The sequence below is a fragment of the Drosophila erecta genome, unplaced genomic scaffold (genome assembly GCF_003286155.1).
Source record: "Drosophila erecta strain 14021-0224.00,06,07 unplaced genomic scaffold, DereRS2 tig00000126-arrow-pilon, whole genome shotgun sequence".
NCBI lineage: Eukaryota > Metazoa > Arthropoda > Insecta > Diptera > Drosophilidae > Drosophila > Drosophila erecta.
In genome coordinates, this window is record NW_020825209.1 from 4336715 (window position 1) to 4354827 (window position 18113).

Sequence of the window (18113 nt, forward strand, 5' to 3'; positions counted from 1 at the left end):
GCAAATAGCTAAATAAATAAACGAAGTGTGATGCGAAAAAATCGTTGAGCTTGCATATTGGCTATGTTACTGACCCAAAATTGTGCTTAAGTCGATTGTCAACGGAATGAATCAGCACGGCTGAATGGTTGGAAAAATTTTTCATTCCGAAACTGAAATTAGACTAAATTTAACCTCTAAAAAAAACATACTTAAGTAATTCATTTTAGTTGTTTATGCTGAATTCTTTAGTTTTGATTAATGTGAAGTTGGTAATAATGCTTATATAAGTAATACAACAAGTATATAAAGCTTTTTTGTAATGATATAGAAATGGATAAGAGAACATACCTTATCACTTTAGAAAATCAAATATCCCGCCAAAAGTGCTGTAAAGCGTCACATTACATGGCCATATCTATTGGTGTCACCAACCACCAATCGCCTCTAGTGGATACATACTCCCCCTTCGCAAATGCATTCTATACCGATTCGTTGTGGTATTCTCTGGTTAAAGCTACTGCGGTTACACTGCGACTCGGCAGATCGATAACCGATACCATTAGTAGAACGATAGCTTCCGTCAAATACCGCCTTGTGGTATCGAATATTTTGTCGATAATTAATAAACTTATATTAAATGAATGTAAACATTTGAATTGTGATCGTATTACTAAAAAAATATATAAATAAGAAATGGACCAGGACCTATCCCGTGCTGATATGTTGGAACATCTCAAAAATGTGACTAGCTTATTTGAATTGGGCAGATCACTTAGTTAAAATATTTTTGATCTATTTTCAGAGGCAAATATATCTTCCCGATGCGGAGCATCTGCCGATGGATCGTCTGGAAGAGATCTACCGCAAATTCGTGGTTCCCAAGCCAAGAAGAGAGCCACGCGATCGGTCCAATCCAAATCGCCCTCTAAAACCAAATCCCAATCCCATTCCCATGGAAATGGAGCAGCTGGCGCAGCGCATCAAATCGGTGGCCATGGTGGGACAGAAGCGACCGCTGGCAAAGAATGCGAGCGACGACCGTGCCAAGCAAATCAAGATGGACCTGCGCTGACCTCTTGCTGGGTGGCGATAACCCAAACGGAGGCCACAATGGCTTTCCAATGGCAATCAAAGCCCGAGCAGTAGACAAACAAACGGTCAGCAAGATGCACCTGCTGCTCCAGTTGCTTCTATGCATTCCACTCGTTGTGGGCGAGGTGCTGCCCCTGCAACCCGACTTGGACAACATTCAGGTGTGCCTATCCATCGATTTGCATTCAAATGAAGCATAAGTTTCTCCTTTAGATGACCATCCGGCGAAGTGTCAGTCGCGATGACAAGCTGCAGGTATTCCACAGCATCTGGGGCGCCATTCGCTCCGACTTCGCCACCGATACGGACAAGGTGAAGGGCCTGTACAGGCAGCTGGGGATCTTTGTTCGCGACGAGGTACAGTGCAGCAGCGGCTCCACAGGCCGATCTGCTTGCGAGTTGCAGCAGGAGGTGAGACGCCACCTGAGGAGCCTCATGGCCCAGCGGCTGGCCAATCTGCTGAACGCCGAGGAGAGCATTCAGACGTACGGCATGTACATAGCGTCCAGTGTGGAGCCCGCCCTGGTCAGGGACATTCTGGTGCACGCCATTGAGGACGTGTATTTCCATCGGCCGCTGGAGAAGCTGGTCCAGCAGCTGGAGCAGCTGTACGCAGATCGCGACGAGGTGAGCTTTCGCATGATGATCGAAGCGCAGTTGGCGCTCTTTTGGCGCTATCAATCCATGCACGACAACAGCGAGGCCTTCCTATTCAACGTGGCGCACATGGTCAGCAAGATCAGGAGCCACCACATGTACGCCAGCGTGGATGCGGGTCTCCAGAAGCGAGTGGAGGCACTGGGAAAGCGTTTGCCACCAGTCCTTGGCCTACTCTTCGATCCGCAGGGCTTCTGCCTGCTGAGTCGCTCCGATCGCGAGTACATCTACACCACCATAACGGACGATTGGAACTACGGGCTGAATGGGCGGCAGGTGTTCTCCTGGCACGAGAAGAACTTGACCGATTCCGCGGGCGTGATACGCGCCTTCGTACAGGAGCAGCACTCCACACCGGTCTTCACGCTGCGCGGCGAGCTCTTCAAGTGGTACTATTTCGTCGATCCCAGCGAGGGCAATCGCTTGGCCGCCCTGCGATCCGGCAGTCCCAGCTCCTCGACCAGCACCTGGACCATCGCCTACGTGGAGGACGCACTCATCTTCAGGCAGCGCGATCTCACGCTCTGTGCCGCCGAGAAGTTCGACGGTGAGCGCCGGCTGGTGAAGATGCTGCCCGGGCAGATGCACACGCCGCCATCGGAGGCCTGCCAGTGGCTGCCGATCGCCTGTGTTCCGCCAAAGTGAGTGGGATGGCTGTACCTTGGGACATTCGCAGCAAATAAGTTTATACCATTACCATTACCGTAATTTTCGATTTATTCCTAGCCAGTCATGACAAAATAAGTACAAGTTACAAAAGCAGTGCGTAGCGATTGTCGGAAAATAGTAATACAAATAATAAATATAGGTAAATATGGCAACTAAATAAAGGAACAAGTAAAAAGTCCAAATGTTACAGAATGATACATTATAAGTGCAAGCTACAAAATCAGTGCGTTACAGTTTAGTCGGAAAATATTTATACAAGTGATATAGAGAAAGAGGAATTAAACTATACAAAAGCTACAAATAAATACAACTGTTGCATAATGATTCATTACAGTACGTGGTGGGAAGTTTAAGATGACATACACACTGCGATGGTCTGAACTTAGCCTAATGAGTTATTTTCTTTTTGGTTTAGCTGCTTGGCTAATAATAGTCCGCCTCCTGTTCCAAGTATTCCTCCTCACTCTCATCGTGCTCCGACTTGCGGGCGGCCAGGCGATGGCGGAGCTGCGAGTTGGCCTGCGATATGTTGACACGGTGGCGCGAGCGATTTACCAAACGACTGGCCGACGGGCGATAGTACATGCTGCACTGCAGAAACTCCTCGGCATCCTCCTCTGTGTTCGCCTCCATGGACTCCTCGATGGTGCGCGAGTAGTCCTCGATCTCCTCGTCGTCCAGATGCGGTGCTCCATTGGCGAACGAGGCGAAGCGCATGGGATTGCTCAGGTTGCTCATCACCGTCCACTGCTTGCACTCCGGACTGTTGACGAACTTGCGCAGGTCCGCCAGCGATTTCGATGTCTCGATGACCGTCTGCAGTTGGAACTCCTCTTGGGTGAGCAGTCGCCTCTTTGGCGGAAAGCGGCGACGGTACATGATCTTGACCTGGCGGGCCCACGACCTGGGAAAGTAGTAGGCCACAAAGAGCAGAACCATGATAAAGACCAGGGCGCTGGTGTGCCAGCTGCTGAAGTAAACCAGGACACCGCCAATGGCTTGCAGCACCCACATGATAATGTTTTGAGAGCGAGGATTCTTGGGCGGGCCAATGCGATAGCAAACCTAAAGTAAAATTGTGGAGGTGTAATTAGATGGTTGGCTAATCAACAGGGCTTGAATATCAAATGGATACGAACCAGGAACGAGATCAGTCCGGTGACCATTAGATACCACACCAAATAATCGCGGTAGGTGAGCAGGATCAGTCGCAGATTGTCCGCCAGCTGCTTGAGCACATAGAATCCAATGGTCCAACCGCCAATTAGTACGCCATACATCATAGGACGGCGCGGAAAGAGTTTGGCAGCCAAATAGATGACCACCAGCAGGGAGGCGCAAATGCCAATGGCAATACCGGCCAGATAGTAGAATAAAGCGTTCTTGGCCAGGCGTCGGGCGCTCCAGAAGATCAGCATGCCAACGGAGAACAGTGCGAGACGCCACAGATCCAGCGGAATGGACTTCAGGGTGACGGTGTACGGCTGTCGGGAGAAAATACCGATGCACTGCTGCTCGAAGGGTGAGAGCAGAACGCGATGGCGCTTCTGGGCGAACAGTGTGATGCTGAACAGCGATTGCTGCTCCTCGTAGTGCTCCAGCACCTCCTCCGGCGTCTTGCCGCCGTACTGGGCATAATCATCGCCCTCGATGGCCAGAATGAACTTCATCGTCTCAAAGAGACTCGTCACCGAGAGCCGCTTGCCCGGATAGCAGTACGTGCGCAGAGTCTTCAATCCATGGACGTTTTGCGTCGCATTTATGTAGGTGCCTGGCGTGAGGAACGCGGTATCCGAGGAAGCCAAATTCCGAGGAGCCCCTAATGTGGATATCACTGCCACGGCCAGTAGGATGAGCCCTGCCCACTGCATTTTGAATGGTCGCAAGGTGGCGTCTCTTATCAGTGGTTTCAGTCCGTTATGTTTGCTATGCGCTCGGCTTTTAACTGATGATTTGCTTATGTTTTTTCCTATATTTTGAGGAGCCGCATAAAAACACAACTGTGGGTTATGTCCTGACTACGTAGGGCAGTTCAAAATAAAAATAAGAAAATGTATCGATAAATATGTGGTTATCAGTGCGGTAGTGATTTCAAACTTATAACTTACCATTTCATTTTTGAATATTTACTTTATAATCAGTGTTTTGTTCATAGCAGTTAAAATATTGGTCTGAATATGGAATGTCATATCTCGTTGAATTCGGTATAAAATTCCCCGTCGGCTGGCATTCAAGGCTTGAAATGTTGAATTTTGGCTGCGTTTCCAGCCAAGCACTCAACCTTCAATATTATTTCTAGCAAAGTTCCCCTCGCTGAGCAGTAATCACAGCGAGCTGTGGTATTTTTTAGCACATAATGCCTGAAGATTCTGATTTAAGAAGGCGGTGAATTCAGTTGTTTGACTTTGATTTGCCAGACGTTAATTGGAGGCAATTTGCAAGCAAACACAGTTAAATGCTTAACTCAAACACATCGAAGTAGTGCGAAGTTCCCCAGCTCCAAAAGCGGTGCCGCAAAGTAAGCAAATCAGATCGCATTTAAATCGCGTTTGAGTCGAAACTAAAACGTGTTCACAACTACAAGTGCAGCAAAGAGAGAGCTTCGCTTGAAAGTTCACGGAATCGGGAATCGTAAGTGTGTTGAAATTGTAATGTGTGCAGAAAGGAAAATTATCATTTAATGGCGATATAAGCGAATCGTAGTTAAGGGATTCTGAATTGGTTATTCCCCAATTCCTGCCCAAAGTCAAAGTCAAAGTCAATGTTATTGTTATTCTCATTTGCTGACCAACCGGTTTCCCATTTCAGCCAAACTTCTCACACGTGCTTACACACACACACTTCCTCTTTCATCTCCGCCGTTAGTTGTCGTGTAAACAAACCGTGAAATGAAAAGCATTGTCCATTCCCAATCAAAATCATATTGAGCACTGCGCAACATGTTGCCAGACAGGCGAATACATGCATACTTTTATCTATCGCGGTTTCTTATTAGATTCTTTGTGTAGTGAAATGCGCCGGCAAACTGCGTGCGTGTGCTTATGTGTTGAGAAACACATGTTCGCAAATGCCTTAAGTATTAGGCATTTTGGTACCCTGCAATTATAAAGTCAAAAGCTAAAGAAAACATTGTAACATTGTAAGTAAAATTGTGCGTTTTGATAGATGGGATTAAAATAAAAAAATTATGCTCCGCGTAGTTAAGTAAAATAAATCATTTTATTTGGAAATGCAGAAATATCCTTAAAAGATCAATTATTTAATAAGTATATGTTCAATATATTTTAATTTATCAAACATCGCATTAAATATACAATTTTAAGCATAATTTGGAATTACATGCTTTTTGAACAAGATACAGATTCTACACTGTTACGTTAAAATTTATAAAATCAAGGGTATGCACACATATAGCATATATATAGCTCATTAATTAAAGTTCCGAAAGTCTCCAAGTATTGTTATCAGATTTTCGCCTCAATATTGTGTCTACCTAACTTCCACGAGATATGATCTCTTATTTAATGAACTTTGCTCGTTTTTTAAGACAGCTTACGAATGAAAAGTACTAAAGAATACCCTAAGGTTTCCAATCCTCCCCAGCAACTCGTCCAATATGGCCCAGGCGAACTGTTACCTCGCATTGGAGGATGGCACAGTGTTGCCCGGCTACTCCTTTGGCTACGTTCCTTCGGACCAAACATCGAAAGTGGCTGTTGGTGGCGAGGTGGTCTTCCAAACTGGCATGGTCGGCTACACGGAGGCGCTTACGGATCGATCGTACAGTGGTCAGATCCTGGTGCTGACGTACCCACTGATCGGTAACTATGGGGTACCGGCTCCGGATGAGGACGAGCACGGACTGCCGCTGCACTTTGAGTGGATGAAGGGCGTCGTCCAGGCCAGCGCCTTGGTGGTGGGCGAGGTAGCTGATGCTGCATGGCACTGGCGCAAATGGAAGACGCTGCCCGATTGGCTGCAGCAGCACAAGGTGCCCGGAATTAGAGACATCGATACCCGAGCTCTGACCAAAAAGCTCAGAGAGCAGGGAAGCATGTTAGGCAAGATTGTCTACGAGAGACCGCCGGAAGATGGGCTGCCCAAGTCCAGTTTCGAGGATCCGAACGTCAGGAATTTGGCCAAGGAGTGCAGCGTTAGGGAGCGACAAGTGTACGGGGATCCCAATGGCAAGGGACCCCGGATCGCCATTCTGGACTGCGGACTGAAGCTCAACCAGCTGCGCTGCCTGCTGCAACGTGGCGCCTCGGTGACCTTGCTCCCTTGGAGCGCTCGTCTCGAGGATGAGCAGTTCGACGCTCTTTTCCTGTCTAACGGACCCGGCAATCCGGAGAGCTGCGACGAGGTCGTCCAACAGGTGAGTCACAATGGGATCATCTGAGTAGAATATAATGCTAAAAAAATAACTTCTACCTCACCTATTGCTTCTAGGTGCGACAAGTGATTGAGGAGGGTCGAAAGCCCGTATTTGGCATTTGTCTGGGTCACCAGTTGCTGGCGAAGGCCATAGGCTGCTCCACGTACAAGATGAAGTATGGAAATCGAGGCCACAATCTGCCCTGCTTGCACCGAGCAACTGGACGATGCCTGATGACGTCGCAGAATCACGGATACGCGGTCGATTTGCAACAGTTGCCCGACGGCTGGTCAGAGCTGTTTGTGAATGCCAACGACGGCACTAACGAGGGCATTGTCCATGCCAGCAAGCCCTACTTTTCGGTTCAGTTCCATCCGGAGCATCATGCTGGACCGCAGGACACGGAGTTCCTTTTTGATGTCTTCCTGGAGAGCATTAAACAGAAGGACCTGACCATTCCGCAGCTGATTGAGCAGCGACTGCGTCCGACTAGGATTGCAAAAGATCCGGCTCCGGTGAAGCCGCGCAAAGTCCTAATCCTGGGATCCGGTGGACTGTCCATTGGTCAGGCTGGCGAGTTTGACTACTCCGGCTCACAGGCCATCAAAGCGATGAGGGAATCGAACATTCAGACGGTGCTCATCAATCCGAACATAGCCACCGTTCAAACCTCCAAGGGAATGGCCGACAAGTGCTACTTCCTGCCCTTAACACCCCACTACGTTGAGCAGGTGATTAAGTCGGAGCGTCCGAACGGAGTACTCCTCACCTTCGGCGGCCAAACCGCTCTTAATTGTGGCGTGGAACTGGAGCGAGCCGGAGTGTTCTCCAAGTACAATGTCCGCATTTTGGGCACACCCATCCAGTCGATCATCGAGACGGAGGATCGGAAGCTCTTTGCTGAGCGGGTAAACGAGATTGGCGAGCAGGTTGCGCCGTCTGAGGCAGTATACTCCGTTGCGGAGGCACTGGATGCGGCCAGTCGCTTGGGTTATCCGGTGATGGCACGTGCTGCCTTCTCCCTCGGCGGGCTGGGTTCCGGGTTCGCCAACAACGAGCAAGAGCTGCAGAGCCTGGCCCAACAGGCACTGGCCCACTCGAGCCAACTAATTGTGGACAAATCCCTGAAGGGATGGAAGGAGGTGGAATACGAGGTGGTGCGCGATGCCTACGACAACTGCATTACCGTGTGCAACATGGAGAACTTCGATCCCCTGGGCATTCACACGGGCGAGAGTATAGTGGTGGCCCCATCGCAGACCCTCTCGGATCGCGAGTACCAAATGCTAAGGAGCACCGCCCTGAAGGTTATCCGTCACTTTGGCGTCGTTGGCGAGTGCAACATCCAGTACGCCTTGTGTCCCCATTCGGAGCAGTACTACATAATCGAGGTGAATGCCCGACTGTCGCGCAGCTCCGCGTTGGCCAGCAAGGCCACTGGCTATCCTCTGGCCTATGTGGCCGCCAAGTTGGCTTTGGGATTGCCCCTGCCAGATATAAAGAACTCAGTGACGGGCAATACGACGGCCTGCTTTGAGCCATCCCTGGATTACTGTGTGGTCAAGATTCCACGTTGGGATTTGGCCAAATTCGTACGGGTTAGCAAGCACATTGGCAGCTCCATGAAAAGCGTCGGTGAGGTGATGGCCATCGGTCGCAACTTCGAGGAAGCGTTCCAAAAAGCCCTGCGCATGGTGGACGGCGATGTGCTTGGCTTTGATCCGGATGTGGTTCCGCTTGACAAGGAGAAGCTGGCCGATCAGCTTTCGGAGCCGACGGATCGTCGCCCTTTCGTCCTCGCCGCTGCTCTAGAGTTGGGCATGAGCATCTCTGAACTGCATCGACTAACCAATATCGATTGCTGGTTCCTCGATAAGCTGGAGAGGATCATCGCTCTTCGATCCCATCTCGCCCGGGTTGGCAGTCGATTTGATGCCGTTCTGCTGCTGAAGGCCAAGCGTTTCGGTTTTTCGGACAAGCAGATAGCTAAGGCCATCAAGAGCACTGAGCTGGCAGTTCGTCACCAGCGGCAGGAGTTCGGCATCCGCCCGCATGTCAAGCAGATCGACACGGTGGCCGGCGAATGGCCCGCCAGTACCAACTATTTGTACAACACATATAACGGGAGCGAGCACGATGTGGACTTCCCTGGCGGACACACCATTGTGGTGGGCTCGGGCGTCTACCGGATCGGATCCTCCGTGGAGTTCGATTGGTGTGCCGTGGGCTGCCTGCGCGAATTGAGAAAGCTTCAGCGACCCACCATCATGATTAACTACAATCCTGAAACGGTGTCCACCGACTACGATATGTGCGATCGCTTGTATTTCGAGGAGATTAGCTTCGAGGTGGTCATGGACATCTACGAGATGGAGAATAGCGAGGGCATCATTCTGTCCATGGGCGGCCAGCTGCCTAACAACATAGCCATGGATCTGCATCGCCAGCAGGCCAAGGTGTTGGGCACATCACCGGAGTCCATCGACTGTGCCGAAAATCGATTCAAGTTCTCGCGCATGCTGGACAGGAAGGGCATCTTGCAGCCGCGCTGGAAGGAGCTGACCAACCTACAGTCGGCCATCGAATTTTGCGAGGAGGTTGGATATCCCTGTCTGGTTAGGCCATCCTATGTGCTATCCGGCGCAGCCATGAATGTGGCCTATTCCAATCAGGACCTAGAGACGTATCTGAACGCAGCCTCCGAGGTGAGCCGCGAGCATCCGGTGGTCATTTCGAAGTTCCTCACCGAGGCCAAGGAGATCGATGTGGATGCAGTGGCAGCCGATGGGCGCATCCTGTGCATGGCTGTTTCGGAGCATGTGGAGAATGCCGGAGTGCATTCTGGTGATGCCACGCTGGTCACCCCGCCGCAGGATCTGAATGCAGAGACCCTGGAGGCTATCAAGCGGATTACTTGCGATCTGGCCAGCGTACTGGATGTCACCGGCCCCTTTAACATGCAGCTAATTGCCAAGAACAACGAGCTGAAGGTTATTGAATGCAATGTCCGGGTGTCACGATCCTTCCCCTTCGTCTCCAAGACGCTGGACCATGACTTTGTGGCCACGGCGACCCGGGCCATTGTGGGACTCGATGTGGAGCCACTGGATGTGCTCCACGGTGTCGGCAAGGTGGGCGTCAAGGTGCCCCAGTTCAGTTTCTCCCGCCTCGCGGGAGCGGATGTCCAGCTGGGCGTCGAGATGGCCTCCACCGGCGAGGTGGCCTGCTTCGGGGACAACCGCTATGAGGCGTATCTCAAAGCCATGATGTCCACGGGCTTCCAGATACCCAAGAACGCCGTGCTCCTCTCCATTGGCAGTTTCAAGGTTGGTTGGTCACTGAATCCCTAATCCTTAATGTATTTATTACATATTGGTTACTCCATTAATTACTCCATTCCTCTGCAGCACAAGATGGAGCTGCTGCCTTCCATACGGGATCTGGCCAAGATGGGTTACAAGCTATACGCTTCCATGGGCACTGGCGATTTTTATGCCGAGCATGGAGTTGATGTGAGTACAAATAGATAGTTGAACTGTCATTTAAGTCTTAAATCAAGATCATTGTGTCCTTATTGTGTTCGTATGAACACTTTAATCAAAGTGCTTTGGAGATGAGAGTCAACAAAGTTGAGTAGCTCCAATACTCATTTCCCACCATTTATTTTCCATGACTTAGTTTACAAGTTGAGTGGCTTTCATGTTGATTTTGCATTATTTATTTTCCATGGTTTACAAATTCAGTAATAGTATTATCATAGAGAAATTACATTGATTTGAAGATTAGTTATTACGAAAATATATACGAGTATATGACCCACAGTTACCCAATGGTATGGGTAATATTTATGGACCATAACTATCTGGAATTCTATCCGTATCGCTAGCCGCCCTTATCACAACTGATTTATCAATATATCACTAATAGCCTGGGGGATTAGGCAATTTGGCTACTATACTCGTACGTTATCTCATTGTCTCTAGTTGAAAGCGCCCTTGAGCTTCTGTGTGTTGCGCTTGAGGATCTCCTTGAGTTCCTCCCGCTTCGCCTCGGAAGGGGCTACTCTTTGGACCAGTTGCTCCGTTTTGCTGCTCAGCACTTGGACCTTATCCGTGTCTAGGGAAAGCCTCTGGAGAATTCCGTTCAGCGAGAGAAATGATTGCTCCTTGGCTATTTCCTCGGATTTTGATTCCTTTTCCGTTTGATGCTCTAGGTTATCGACTTTAGGGGGATCTATCGGTTCTCTGTCGGTTTGGGCTTTGGGTTTTCCTTCTATGCGACCTTTCATTTCCCGCAGCAGTGTGCTCTCCTCCTGTAGGGGTTCAATGGCGTTTGCCTCCTCTTGGTGGTGAGCTCTTAGAATCCCATTGAGGTGTTGGTTTTCCAGATGGGGCATATGCTTCTGCATGGTCAGCGGATCTGGAGAGTGTATTTGCACGACATGCTCCTGGAACTTGATGGATTTCCTTGGCGCTGGCGGAGATTCATCCTCCGTTGGGGGACATCCGCCTGATATAATTGGTGTATGGGACTCACACATACGTTCCATATCGTTGGCTGCGCTCTGTAGTTCCTGGACAAAGTGCTGTGCCTGCTGGGAGCAACCGAGGTGCTGATAAAGGCGGCACAATCGTTGGCCCTGCTCTAGGTAAAGCTGTGCATGTGTACGGTTGCCAAACCGAATGGAACTAACTAACATGGCCAGTGCGTGATCCAGCAGAAGCTCGAGCAGATTGCTTCTTCGCAGGATCTCCAAGCCGTTGTTCAGTTGCGGTTTCGCCGCTTCCTGGCTCCTGGAACTCTCCGGATTAGAGCGTGCCAGTAGCAATTGACGATCCAGGGAGTCGAGCGAGCAGCGCCTTTGTTCCATCTCCGAGATTTGCACTTGCTGAGTCGTGGCCCTTAAGAGCTGTGTCTTCCTGCGCAGCTTTCCTCTCGAGCGCTCCTGGTGCTGAGCCAGTCCCAAGAGTCCCTTGGCATCGGTGATCTCACCTCTCTCGTTTTCCTTCTTTTCCACCTGCTGCTCGCCGTTGTTTTCATCACGGTTCTCAATAGCGGGAAATCCCTGACGGGGACGCGAGAACTTGCCCCGTCCGTGCAGCTCCAGGTAATCCTGGCAAAAGAGATTCTCCAACAGTCGCTTATACTCCAGTTGCGGATAGAATTCTGGAGCGTGCTGAAGATTCCGCAGTGCCTGGATGACGTGCAGCAGTGGTTGCTCCGCGATTCCGGCCATTATGGTGCGTAGCTTCATCAGCGTATCCTCTGGGACATGCTCGAAGAGATTCCGCCGCTCAATGAAGTAGTCGCTCAGGTGTTTCTTGGCCAAACAGGCATCGAAGGAGTGGATAAACCGAACCAATCGCTCACCCAGAAACTCCTCTGGCCAGTCATTGCTGTGCTGCTCACACTGCCAAAACATGTGGGCTCTCAGCTGCTCGAGCAAAGCTCCCGGGGGTTGGTCACAGGATGAGCATGATTCGTCCACAAAGGTTTTGACCAGCAGCTTCATTAGTTGGAACACCTTCAGCTGCATGGGCGTCAGGCAGTGCCGCTCGAGAAACTGCTCCGCCTGGGGAAAAACAATGCGCCACTCCAGTTCCCTGAAGTGATTTCTGGAGCGCTTTGGAGCATAGCCCACTGGTACAACATGGAAGCCCATGGATCGGATACGTTTCTTCATCTGCTCTGTCGGCCATTGGAACTGCTCGGCAGTATGGAGGTTGGTCAATCGGGGACGAGCCCTCAGCCAGAACTCGAAGGCACAATCCGGCCAGGTATTGGGCACATGGATGGCGGGCACCAGCTCCTCGTGAGCGGTATAAACACTACAGCCGCGATACGAACACGCGGCCAGCTGGGACTGGCTTATGCCCAATTGATTGGCCAAGTGATGACGGAGCACCTCTCCAAAGTACAACATGAACTGCTGCGAACTGAGGTAGCACTGCTGCAGTTGCTCCACATGACACTGGCGAAGCACCTCCACCGTTTCATAGCCAGCCGGTGGATATTTGCGATGGTCGGAACTCGCCTGATCCTTTTCGTCCTCGTCACCGCTGGAAGCGGCGGAGGATGACTCCTCGTCGTCGGTTTGCTCCAACCAAGGAGGCAGACAGTTGGCCAAACGGCGAATGCAACTCTCCGGCAGGACATTCCTCTGGAAATTGAACTCTCGACCAAGTCGCAGCTCCTCCAGCGGACGCGGAGTATTCAACCTGGCCAAGTAGACATAGTCGTAGTCCCCCGAACTGTAGCCCGAGGATGGGGACGATCCCACATCCCCGTAGATGCATTCCTCATCGCTGCTGGCCGGCAAAGGTGAGCTGGAGCTACTGCTCCTGCCCGCCTGCGGATGCGGCAATTGGTCGCGCAGCTTGAGGCGCACATAGCCCATCCACCTGGTCATCTCCATCAAATTGACCAGCTCGGAGGGGCAGGGCGTTGTCCGGTAGTAGTCCGTTTCCAGTAGCACCTTGCACAGTGATGCCACGGTGTCGTAGTTGGCATCGTGGGGTCCCGCCACGTCCACGTTCTCAAAGACCACATAGGTCACGGGCTGCTGCAGCAGCTGTGGTGGAGTCTTCGAATTTCTGGAACGGGGTATAGATATAAGGGTATACGGTAAATATCAACAGTCATCGGAGCTAACATGTGAAAATGTAAATGTATAGGTGGAGGAAAGACTCACGGCGGCTTGAAGAGCAGGTTCCTGGCGACAGCCGCATCGATGGCGCTACTCTGGAGAAGGCTGTGCTCGGCCAGCTTCTCGGCGGAGCAGTTGCGCCGCCTGGCCACGATTTGGGCATCGACCACCGCCAGCTCGGCCTCGAAGTGCCCAAAGAACTGGACACCCAGGAGCAATTGGTTCAGCAGGAAGGTGTGCAAGTCGCGGTCCAATTGGTGCAAGGTCCTCTGCTCCACGGTTCGCTGGAACTCCTCGCGCTGCTGCTCCAATGTTCTGGCATACAGGGCACTGACACATTCGGTGGCCGTACTTCCATTGCTGCCACCCAGTAGACGCAGTTGCAGGGCGAGATCAGGATGGGTTTTTCCGTTGATGTGTCGCCTGTGAATCGATCCCCTCCAATCGGAAATAGGTCCACCGGAACTGGCGGATCCGGATCCTGCGCCCCTCTTCCGGCGACGTTTTCGTGCGTTGCGCTTTTGGAGCTTCTGCAACTGGCGGAGATGCTTCTCCTCTTGCCGACGCCTGCTCTGGAGACGCTGGGCGGGAATGCCCGCCTGCAGGGCATTGAGCGTGGCACTGGAATCCAGCTGCTCGGATCGCGACCAGGAGCAGCCCATACTTAGCGATCGATTGTTGATTTGTGACTGAATTCCGGCCGATAAAGTGTGCAATCTGCGCCCGGAGCTCACCAATTACCAATCTGCGATCTAGTAATGACAATGGCAATCGGAAAGATAAGAGCAGGGCGACTCTTCCGGCCACCACCTCCTCCGGCCTAATTATCCATTATCAGCTAGTTCCTGGTGCTCCAATGAAAACGGAATTGATTTACACTTCATTGTGCTGCAAAAACATACAAAACTCAAAGAGGCGTCTAAAAAAGATGGTGTTATATAAAAAACTGATCTATGAAATCTTTACCTTAAAATACTAACTTCTGCTGTATGAATGCTATAATATTCCGGATATTGATAGAAGCGATGTCGTTAGGTGAGTTCCTTATGGCACTCTTAGTTAATTGTATTTTTTTATGGCAACTACATTTCACAATAGAAAAGATACACATCTGTACCTGTAATTTTTCCACAAGACGATCTGCAAAAGTCGTTTACCTTATTATTATTCAAGTTCATATCTGCACCACTGTGCCATGGCTATGGCCTGTTGCTCTATTGTCTTCGATGTAGACATGGAAGATCCATAAACAGTGATATCTGTAGTGTACTCTGGGCAAACAATTGATTGAAAGTGGAGTTGATGGCGGTGATGACAATGACATGTGGCCTTGGTTATGGTCGGTCGGTCGGTCGCATTCTACTCTTTACTATATCTGATATACTTTTGTCCTTGCAGGTGGAATCTGTGCAGTGGACATTCGACAAGACGACCCCCGATGACATCAACGGGGAGCTTAGGCACCTGGCCGAGTTCTTGGCCAACAAGCAGTTCGATTTGGTCATCAACCTCCCGATGAGCGGGGGCGGGGCCAGGCGGTGAGTACAACTTGGTGGTGATTCTTTTGCTGGCCCACCGATAAGGGAATGCGCTGGATCGTTATAGATTATATACCACTAAGTTGGTTATTCATGGAACTTGGGGGAGAAGTCCGCAATGCATTTACTTTGGCATTCTATTTGCATTGACTAATTATATTCCAGAATTTTTTGAGAGCTTTGTTTGTATGACTTGTAGCGGATATATAAAGCTAACCTACTTACTCGTAGATACAAATTCTGGTTTCTGTGGTATTAATAATACAATACTCACACAAATATAAGTCACTTCTTGTAATAAGGTTGGGCCTTGAACAGGGTACGGCGCCAAAACAAATAATAATTTGGCGTATTATATGTTGTGTTATAAAAAGAGCTTGTTTAACTTTCTTATCTGGCTCAGACATCTTAAATTGTATTTATATATTAAAAAGCCCAATTTATTTAAATATATCTCCGAGTAGAGCTGATTCACACATTATTAAAATCCCAGGGTCTCCTCGTTCATGACCCATGGCTACCGCACCCGTCGCCTGGCCGTGGACTACTCCATTCCGCTGGTGACCGATGTAAAGTGCACCAAGCTGCTGGTGGAATCGATGCGCATGAACGGTGGCAAGCCGCCAATGAAGACGCACACGGATTGTATGACCTCGCGCAGGATTGTGAAGTTGCCGGGCTTCATCGATATGCATGTGCACTTGAGGGAGCCGGGAGCCACGCACAAGGAGGACTTCGCCAGTGGGACAGCAGCCGCCTTGGCTGGCGGAGTGACGCTCGTGTGCGCCATGCCCAACACGAATCCCTCGATCGTGGACAGAGAGACATTCACCCAGTTCCAGGAGCTGGCCAAAGCGGGCGCTCGGTGCGACTATGCCCTGTATGTGGGCGCCTCGGATGAGAATTGGGCGCAGGTCAACGAGCTGGCCAGTCAGGCGTGTGGCCTAAAAATGTACCTAAACAACACTTTCGGAACCTTGAAGCTGAGCGACATGACCAGCTGGCAGAGGCACCTCACCCACTGGCCCAAGCGGGCTCCCGTCGTTTGCCATGCGGAGAAGCAGAGCACAGCGGCTGTGATCTTGCTGGCCCATCTCCTAGACCGTTCGGTTCACATTTGCCACGTGGCGCGAAAGGAGGAGATCCTGTTGATCCGTGCCGCCAAGGAGAAGGGCATCAAGGTGACCTGCGAGGTGTGCCCCCATCACTTGTTCCTCAGCACCAAGGATGTGGAACGTTTGGGTCACGGTATGTCTGAGGTAAGGCCATTGCTCTGCTCTCCGGAGGATCAAGAGGCACTGTGGGAGAATATTGATTACATCGATGTGTTTGCCACCGATCACGCACCACACACGCTGGCCGAAAAACGTTCGGAGCATCCACCGCCTGGATTTCCCGGTGTGGAGACCATTTTGCCGCTCCTCCTGCAGGCAGTTCACGAGGGCCGTTTGACGCTGGAGGACATCAAGAGGAAGTTCCATCGTAATCCGAGAATCATCTTCAACCTGCCCGATCAGGCGCACACCTATGTGGAGGTGGATCTGGACGAGGAGTGGACCATAACGGGCAGCGAGATGAAGAGCAAGTCCGGTTGGACGCCATTCGAGGGCACAAAAGTCAAGGGACGCGTCCACCGGGTGGTTCTCCGCGGCGAGGTGGCCTTCATCGATGGCCAAGTGCTGGTGCAGCCCGGCTTTGGTCTAAATGTCCGTGCCAAACAAGGACAATTGACGTCGGAGGCGTCGCTTGATCTGCTGCCCAGCGACAACGATGCAAATGACACCTTTGCCCGCCTCCTCACCGCCGATGGAGCCGGTGCAGGCGCACATGGAACATCGACCAAGGTGCACTTTGTGGACGGAGCCAACTACCTGCGCCCCACCTCGCCATCCCCACGCGTCCGTCTGGATTCTGCCAGCAACACCACGCTGCGGGAGTACTTGCAGCGCACTTCCAGCCCAAATCCGGTAGCCCACTCGCTGGTGGGCAAGCACATCCTTGCCGTCGACATGTTCAACAAAGAGCACCTCAACGATATCTTTAACCTGGCGCAACTGCTCAAGTTGCGGGTGACGAAGGATCGTCCGGTGGACGAGCTGCTACGCGGCAAGATCATGGCCAGTGTGTTCTACGAGGTCAGCACGCGGACGCAGTGCAGCTTCGCAGCTGCCATGCTGCGTTTGGGAGGCCGAGTGATAAGCATGGACCAGATCACGTCGTCGGTGAAGAAGGGCGAGAGCCTGGAGGACAGCATCAAGGTTATGGCCAGCTATGCCGACGTCATGGTGCTCCGTCATCCCACGCCCGGAGCTGTAGCGGTGAGTTGAAGTCGCATCAGTGTTCTATTTGCCTTTTAATTAATTATCTTCACCATTTCCAACAGCGCGCAGCCACCTTCTCTCGGAAGCCGGTGATCAATGCCGGCGATGGCGTCGGTGAGCATCCCACACAAGCGCTGCTGGACATCTTCACCATCCGCGAGGAGATCGGCACGGTGAACGGGCTGACCATCACCATGGTGGGTGACTTGAAGAACGGACGCACCGTGCACTCGCTGGCCCGCCTGCTGACCCTGTACAATGTGACCCTGAAGTATGTAGCGCCGCCTAGCCTACAGATGCCCAACGAGGTCGTCCAGTTCGTCCACCAGCGCGGTATCAAGCAGTTCTTTGCCACCAGCTTATATGATGTGCTGCCAGACACGGATGTGCTCTACATGACACGCATTCAGCGCGAGCGATTCGAGAACGTGGCGGATTACGAGAAGGTAAGTGTCTCCATTGTCTCATTGACTTGATGCTTATGCCTATTGGTTTCCTTTTACAGTGCTGTGGCCATCTGCTGCTGACGTCCGAGTTGATGACGCTGGCCAAGAAGCGCTCGATTGTACTGCATCCGCTGCCGCGTCTGGAGGAGATCAGCCGGGACATCGACTCGGACCCGAGGGCCGCCTACTTCCGGCAGGCGGAGTACGGCATGTACATCCGGATGGCCTTGCTGGCCATGGTCGTTGGTGGACGCAATACGGCGCTCTAGAGGATTTCCTCATGGAGACCTACAATCTTTGACTCTCTGCTATTTTTTTGTATACTATTTTTTATACCACACATATATGCAGCTGCATACGAATATATTGATCCATTTGATATATTGT

General features: G+C 51.1%; 5 protein-coding genes across 14 annotated transcripts; 3 read left to right on the forward strand and 2 right to left on the reverse strand.

Annotated features, from left to right (window-relative positions):
• The first annotated feature begins 543 nt into the window (after positions 1–543).
• Positions 544–1060, forward strand: LOC6550000. Its single transcript, XM_001977430.3, has 2 exons — positions 544–723; positions 785–1060. Exons 1-2 carry the CDS (start codon positions 676–678, stop codon positions 1052–1054), a joined length of 318 nt encoding a protein of 105 aa, XP_001977466.1. The 5' UTR covers positions 544–675; the 3' UTR covers positions 1055–1060.
• LOC6550001 lies at positions 785–2467 on the forward strand. Its single transcript, XM_001977431.3, has 2 exons — positions 785–1235; positions 1288–2467. The coding sequence occupies exons 1-2, from the start codon at positions 1008–1010 to the stop codon at positions 2374–2376; spliced, it is 1317 nt and encodes a 438-aa protein (XP_001977467.2). The 5' UTR covers positions 785–1007; the 3' UTR covers positions 2377–2467.
• On the reverse strand, positions 2431–4449 carry LOC6550002 (nuclear envelope integral membrane protein 1). The gene is made up of 2 exons (XM_001977432.3): positions 3540–4449; positions 2431–3465 (listed from the first exon to the last, which is right to left on the reverse strand). The coding sequence occupies exons 1-2, from the start codon at positions 4269–4271 to the stop codon at positions 2824–2826; spliced, it is 1374 nt and encodes a 457-aa protein (XP_001977468.1). The 5' UTR covers positions 4272–4449; the 3' UTR covers positions 2431–2823.
• Positions 4450–4694: 245 nt separating this feature from the next.
• Positions 4695–18107, forward strand: LOC6550003 (CAD protein). Of its 10 annotated transcripts, XM_026981546.1 has the most exons (9): positions 4696–5031; positions 5209–5539; positions 5948–6775; positions 6850–10101; positions 10183–10287; positions 14820–14959; positions 15453–17277; positions 17343–17726; positions 17786–18107. In XM_026981546.1, the coding sequence occupies exons 3-9, from the start codon at positions 6017–6019 to the stop codon at positions 17993–17995; spliced, it is 6675 nt and encodes a 2224-aa protein (XP_026837347.1). In that variant the 5' UTR covers positions 4696–5031; positions 5209–5539; positions 5948–6016; the 3' UTR covers positions 17996–18107. The 10 variants fall into 10 exon arrangements, with proteins under 10 accessions (XP_026837353.1, XP_026837347.1, XP_026837346.1 ...); XM_026981545.1 differs by lacking the exon at positions 5209–5539; XM_026981547.1 differs by lacking the exon at positions 5209–5539 and having other exon boundaries at positions 5952–6775.
• LOC6550004 lies at positions 10478–14083 on the reverse strand. Its single transcript, XM_001977434.3, has 2 exons — positions 13467–14083; positions 10478–13368 (listed from the first exon to the last, which is right to left on the reverse strand). Exons 1-2 carry the CDS (start codon positions 14081–14083, stop codon positions 10755–10757), a joined length of 3231 nt encoding a protein of 1076 aa, XP_001977470.1. The 3' UTR covers positions 10478–10754.
• Positions 18108–18113: the final 6 nt, after the last annotated feature.